The following is a 7,222-nucleotide window of genomic DNA, read 5'->3' as shown; positions in this document are numbered from 1 at the left end:
GCAGTTTAATGTTAGAAGAATGGGGAGAGCGCGGCGGCTGCAGTTTAATGTTAGAGGAATGGGGGAGAGCGCGGCGGCTGCAGTTTAATGTTAGAAGAATGAGGGAGAGCGTGGCGGCTGCAGTTTAATGTTAGTAGAATGGGGGAGAGGCGGCCGCAGCAAAAACAGACCAAGCGTAGCCCAAAGCAAATGCTCTCGGAAAGGCTGCAATGTGACTAAACCATCCCTGGAGATGTTGGGAAGCTTTACTCCACTGGGGGGTAGATAAGTGGAACAGCCTCCCAGCAGAAGAGGCTGAAGTTAATACTGCTCACACTGTGCAGCCACTTGCATTCCTTACATACTTGCTGCAAGGCATGGAAGGAGGGCAGGTCCCTACAGTCTCCGGCTCACATTTCTCTCCTTCTGCAGACGGTTACAGAATAGATTGTTTCCCCCATATAGCGTTGAGTGTGTATTAATATATGCTTTTAGCGTGTGTGTGCATAAAATGTTAGCGTGTGTTAACCAGGTTTATGGGGTTTGTTATTATACCCCTCAATGCAGTTAATGCCCCAATTTCTTTGATCCAAAATAAAGAAGCAGAGGCGCAGCACTCAAATGATAAGGTGAGTTTATTTCACACTTTCTTTGATGTCATGTGGGTCGGTGGGGTGGCAGTTGTCACGGTTACCTGAGCGGGCTGCCGAATATCGGGCAGCAGAAGTGTAACGAGCGAGCGCTTTGCTTCCCAGGCTGGCTTGGTTGCAGACTGCAGAGCATGATCAAGGCACTAGATACATTTGTGGGTCATGTTAAGAATGTAAGATTAATAAAATAACCACAGACACCAATTGGATTTTGAAAGGCCACAGTTTTATTTATGGTAAGTACTGTGACACGTAAAACTTTATTCAAACTTTAAAACATACGTTTCTTGAAACTTGTGTAACCTCCAATCTTAATGTACAAACCGCCAGATTTTACCTCTTTGGCGTTTTTTTGCTTTTTTGGGCTCTGTGGCAGTTTTTCAAAATCGCAGCATGTTGACACTGGCGTTTTTTGCAAGAAATCTTGGCGTTTTTTCTCCAATAGAAGTCTATGGGAGAGAAAAAACGCCATGAAAACGCCATGTGGGTTTTTTGCCTTGGCGTTTTTTATGGCGTTTTTTTCCACAGTTACAATGCAGAGGATGGACCCAGTATCTGCGTGTCTTACAAGAAATAGGCTGGAAACAAACAGTTTCACACAAAACAAAGTTCATATTGAATTTTACACCATTTAGAACAAACATGCCATTACAAACAAACCAACTGGATCCTGCGTGCCAAAAGCAACAGCAAACAATTTGCACCATCATTTGGGGCCAATCTTCCTAGAGGAGCAGACATTCAGAATAAAGCATGCTTTACAAACCACAGAAAAGTGACAAAAGGGTCCGCCGGGGCATTTAAGTAGAACTCTATCAAAGAAATGACATCAGGAGAGGGCAGATACTTGCCATTTATCCTAATCCCTTTTAGCTGGGTGAAACTTCTAACGTGTAAAGGCTGGAAAAACTGGTCAAAAAAAGCAATTTTCACAGGAAGGCTAAAACGCCAGAAAAAAACTCCAGAAAAAACACCAAAACGCAGGAAAATGCAGTGGCAGTTTTCTTGGCGTTTTTCATCAAGAAAAAAAACGCAGGACAAAAACCCAAGTGGAAACCTAGCCTTATACTTTTATTCTGTCCAACACACGTTAGGCCTGAATGCAATTCGAGCGCCAGGAACATATGTTTAAAACGCGTGACGGAGCTCTTCTGTGGAATGTTGGTGTATCCTATGACTGATACCCTGAATGGAAAGGGGTATAAATACTCTTTCTCCGCTCTTCCATCTTCACCTCACCAAACATACTGAGCCTACAGTACCTACGACTACCATCTGTCCATCGGCCAGTACTGTTTGTATGTTATTTGGTTACTAAATAAATCTACTGAAGAAGACTTAGAAGCCGTGGTCTTCATTGCTGTTTGGCCACTGGAGAAGTTTTGAGGAGCCAGCCAGTCTTCGGTCGGTGTTTGTTCTCTATGGCCAGCCTCTACTGCATGTTTTTTTTTCTTTTCATTTTTTTTTTGTTTTTTTTTCCTCTTTCAACAAAGTGTGTGGGGGGTATTCTGCACTTTGAAGAGATCAAATTCTCTGACTCAAGAACCTAGCGGTGACCAGAAGAGAGAGTGATTCCACACGACCAGACCACGTGGTGAGAAGGAAGGAGCATCGTGTATCACGCTGATCGCAGCTGATCTACGGTAAGCATGGGTTTTATTGACACCTTTTCCTCGGCAAGTAAACTTGAATTAAAGTTTGTTCCTTATACGGCTAGTGACGCAAGTTTGTGGCACGATTTATGGCGTCGGTGTGAAGATGCAAATAATAAGATAGATAAAAAGATATTTTCTGTGAAGAAGGAGAAACAGAAGTTGGGAAATGTCATGAAAATGATAAAGATTTTTCATGCATTACTTGCTGGTGGTGATGATCTGACTAATAATGTAGAGTAGTGACGGGGTTAAAAATGAGATGCACAATGTGTGTGCGATAGAAAAGGAATGTCCTAAATGTGATTTACTGACAGAAGAGATTTCCGATTTGTCCGATTGTTTGGAAATTAAGAATTTGCTAATTTCAAAGTTGCAGAAGGACTTGAAAGAAGCTTCTATAATTACAAGGAGAGATAAGCAAAGACATAGCTTAATGCCAGAAAATGTAGAGGACGAAGCAGAGGTCAGTTCAGAACAGGAACTGCAAAGAAAGAAACGTAACATTTCCGATGATGAATGTCCTGCCAAGTTTAAATATTTGGAACCTACTAGTATAGCAATTGCTTCGGAGACGCAAACACTTGAGGACGCTGCTGCATTTATCGATAAAATCAGGAGGGATCGCAAACATGAAAGGGTTAAAATGAATGTGGCTGCTTTTAACAGGGGTTTTTACACACAGGAAGGAAAGGGTTAATTCCTTTAACCCCCCTTCCCCTCCTCAGGAGTTTAACAAGAACCATATGGTGGCTCCCAGGGGGCAAAGGATTTGGAACAATAACCCTTTACAGTGTTTTTATTGTAACTAAATAGGTGACATTAAAAAACAACGGCATGAATTTCTTTATGATATGCGATGTAAAGGACGAGGGAAATCAAACGGATTTATTCACACTTCTGACTAAATAGAAGTAATCCGGTCCGCACTGCACCACAGAGAGAACCTCGGTATGCACCGCTCATCAGAGAAGTCAGGGAAATCGTAGCCAATGTGAATAATGCTGCATGGAGAACAGACAAAGTTGTGTTGATAACACATGCAGTGCTAAGGATAGGGGGGGGTAGGAGGGTGATGGCGGCGCCAAGTGTGACAAATCAAAGTTCACAGAGGGTCTATCCAGGCTCTCTTGAGAACTCAAGTACTGCATTCAACCATTTGGGTAAAAAACAAAAATAAAATATATATATATATATATATATATACAAAAAAGTTTTTTTATAAGCAAGTCCTACTTTATATACTATATATTCACAAAACTTGTCACATGGGAAGAATTAAAATATTGGCGTTTTAAAAGCCAGTGGGGCGCCTAGTTATAAAAAAATGATGATTTGATGGGGTAAATCGAATTGGACGGCTTCAAAGATGACCAGCAAACTGACCAGATGTCCAAATGCCAAAAAATGCGCATCTCACAAAGGTGGCCTTCTGAACGTGGCCTTTTACCTCCCAAATAACCCAACAAACCCATGCATGTGTGGGGGGGGGTCACTGTACTCAGGAGATGTTACTGAACACATATTGGGGGGTGTTTGACATGGACATAAACCAGGAGCGGTAAATTCACACCTAGAATTATTACGGCTTTTTTTCGTTGCCCTCCCTTGTCCCCCCCCCTCTATTAATTTCTTTCCTTTTATTTCCACTCTCTTCTCTATCCATTTCTTTCACGAGGTAGCCCTTTCTAGGCCGACCTGGTACGTCGGTTTTGGCACACCTCAGACCGAATGGACCTCCCTCTTGGTCTTTGTTTTGTTGTTCCACTAATCCTTTTCGGCTGCCCCTAACACAAATAGTAGAATCAATTTAGCAGGTTTTTCTTGCATTAGTTTTTGCAGATGAGTAAAAAAAATTTCAAAACAAATGAGTATTTTTTTTTATTTTCACCATATTTTTTATTTTTTAATAGTAAAAATTTACAAAAATGCACCATATTTTATCATTGTTTATAGTAAATTAGATGAGAAAAATAAAAATATATAATGTGTGTGGGAGCACAAAATGAGAGAGAAGAAAATTACAGCTAAACAGCAACACTGAAAAATGTTAAGAGCCTTTGTCCCAAAGTGTCCTACGAGTATGAAACAGTCTTGTCATCAAGGGGTTAATATAACTTTAATATAACGTTATTTAGCTGTTAATGCACATGCCTGGTGCATAGGGGATAATGTATGCAAAAGTATCACATCACAACACAAAATGACTTATTGGACCGCTTATATATGTATTAATAATATCAGGACAAATAGATTGTCATGAAGAACAAGTAGATTGGGCTACCATTTTAGTCTCTTGGACAAGTAGAATTGTTTTCCACACCCCTGTGATTTAATTTCCTTACATAGTTTGGTTTCATCTGTTAAATATCTAGATATCACTTTCCGGGCCCTGTTCCCGATCTCTGATAATTAAACTGAAAAGAATGAGACCAAAGACAGAACCTCGGGGGAGTCGACTCGAAACACCCAACTAGAAAATACCCCATTACCAGAAACTGTATGTTTTCACCAATTCTCTTTGTTTTAAATAATATATAAACATGATTATTTGATTATTTTTCTCTTTCTTTCATTCTAGGAGTATAAATATACCGACTATTCTGACCACATAGATGGACGATCGTCTCCTGCGTCATCTCTCTCATCATCGAGTCTGAAGAAACAAATCCAATCACAAGGAAAATCCTAAAACGATCCGTAACGAGGAGTTTGGGGATAAAAGTGCCGCCACTCGCAGCCAAGGAACCCCAATCTCTGGTGGATAAAGTGTTTAGTGAGCAAAATAGAAACATTCATAGAAATTTGAGGTTCTGTTTGTGTCTTCTGGATACTTTGGATCCAATCTCGGCCGTACAGAAATGGATCAAACAGAGAAAACCTTTCCGTGTTCCGAGTGCGGGAAACGTTTTACATAAAAAAGATATCTGAAAATACACGAGAGAATTCACACCGGGGACAAACCGTATGCGTGTTCCGAGTGCGGGAAACGTTTCACCACAATGGGACATCGTAGTAGACACGAGAACATACACACAGGAGAGAAACCGTTCGTGTGTCCTGAATGTGGCAAAGGTTTTATGACAGAGGAAAACCTCAAGTGCCACGAAAGGCTCCACACAAGAGTAAAGCCATTCATGTGTTCCGAATGTGGAAAATGTTACATGTCCAAGACCGCGCTTAGAGCTCATGAGAAAAATCACAAAGGAGAGAAACCGTTTGCGTGTTCCGAATGCGGAAAACGTTTTTATAGAAAACTACATATCGAGCAGCATGAGCGGATTCACACGGGAGAGAAGCCGTTCGCGTGTTCGGAATGCGGCAAATGTTTTAACACAAAGTCACAACTGAATGTGCATGAGAGGACTCACACCGGGGAGAGGCCGTTTGCGTGTTCGGAATGCGGCAAATGTTTTAACACAAAGTCACAACTGAATGTGCATGAGAGGACTCACACCGGGGAGAGGCCGTTTGCGTGTTCGGAATGCGGCAAATGTTTTAACACAAAGTCACAACTGGGTGTGCATGAGAGGACTCATACCGGGGAGAGGCCGTTTGCGTGTTCAGAATGCGAGAAGTGTTTTTTTACGAAGCCAGTGCTACGGAGACACGAGCTGTTTCACCGTGGAGAAAAACCATTTGGGTGCCCAGAGTGCGGAAAACGTTTCATTTTAAAGGCAGAATTGACCACACACACGCGATGTCATACTGGAGAGAAACCATTCTCGTGTCCTGAATGCGGGAAACGCTTCTGTACGACGGGGAACCTCAGTGATCATATCAGAACGCACACTGGAGAGAAACCGTTCGCGTGTCCTGAATGCGGGAAATGCTTCACTACGGCGGGAAGCCTCAGTGTTCATAAGAGAGTGCACACGGGAGAGAAACCATTCGCGCGTACTTAATGCGGGGAACGTTTCGCTAGACAAAGGAACCTTAATACACATGAAACTATTTGCGTGTTCTGAATGTGGCAAAGGTTTTTTTGAGAAACGAACTGCACAAGTGCCACGAAAGGCTCCACACAGGAGAAAAGCCATTCGGTTGTTCGGAATGTGGAAAATGTTACACGTCAAAGGGCTCGCTTAGAATGCATGAGAAAAATCACAAAGGAGAGAAACCGTTTGCGTGTTCCGAATGCGGAAAATGTTTTACCTAACAGACCATCGGCATTGCCATGCGTACTCCCCTTTTTGTCCTGTATGGCAAACTCATATTGCTGGAGAACTAGGCTCCATCGGAGAAGTTTCCTATTTGTCCCAGCCACCCTGTGTAACCAGTGTAGGGGGTTGAGATCAGTAATCACAGTAAATTGGCGCCCATGTAGGTATGGTTGTAGTTTTTGCAAGGCCCAAACGATAACAAGACACTCCTTTTCTACAGTCGCATAGGCCAGTTCCCTGAGTATTTCTAACGTGGGATCTGTCTGCTGGGTCTGCTGGATTTCGGGGCTCTGTGTCTGAGTCTCAGCGTCAACAAAGTACTCTGCAATAGATTCCTGCCCCTGAGCTGCTGGAGGGGAGGGTAACATGGTGCCAGATCCCCTGGTCTCACCATCAGTGTGCTCCCCTGCGGACACATGCTCTGAGTCCACAGGCCGAGTCAGCCCTTGCCCCTTATTTTGGGAAGACTGCTGCCAGGTTACCATAGCTATGGTTGAAACCTCTGTCACTCCACCTGTTCCACTCCAAGGAGGCATACATACAGGACCCTGGGAACCAACTAATCCTGACACAGAAGAACACTCACTCACCCTTCTTCACAGTCGGGTGGCCCCCTCACATTTTCACACAGCACCTCAAACATCCCTGGCTCTGGCACAGATTCACCCTGCCCTCCCTCCCAGTAATGCGAAACCTCCACCTTCTCGCACGGCACCTCAGACATCCTGGGTTCTGGCACAGACGGACATGCACAACCTTTCTGCCCACTCTCCCCCTG

The 7,222-nt window shown here is 43.2% G+C and overlaps 1 protein-coding gene across 1 annotated transcript; it reads left to right on the top strand.

The window, feature by feature from the left end:
* The first annotated feature begins 2,079 nt into the window (after nucleotides 1-2,079).
* On the top strand, nucleotides 2,080-6,338 carry LOC128468842 (gastrula zinc finger protein XlCGF17.1-like). Its single transcript, XM_053450666.1, has 2 exons — nucleotides 2,080-2,272; nucleotides 4,863-6,338. The coding sequence occupies exon 2, from the start codon at nucleotides 5,284-5,286 to the stop codon at nucleotides 6,184-6,186; it is 903 nt and encodes a 300-aa protein (XP_053306641.1). The 5' UTR covers nucleotides 2,080-2,272; nucleotides 4,863-5,283; the 3' UTR covers nucleotides 6,187-6,338.
* The last annotated feature ends 884 nt before the right edge of the window (nucleotides 6,339-7,222 follow it).

Source organism: Spea bombifrons, chromosome 11, assembly GCF_027358695.1.
Source record: "Spea bombifrons isolate aSpeBom1 chromosome 11, aSpeBom1.2.pri, whole genome shotgun sequence".
Classification (NCBI taxonomy): Eukaryota; Metazoa; Chordata; class Amphibia; order Anura; family Pelobatidae; genus Spea; species Spea bombifrons.
This window is presented reverse-complemented; position numbering and strand designations above follow the sequence as displayed.

Bases quoted from the DNA above. Each gene is read 5' to 3' on its own strand.
- LOC128468842 (XM_053450666.1), top strand. From the start codon at position 5,284: ATGGGACATCGTAGTAGACACGAGAACATACACACAGGAGAGAAACCG.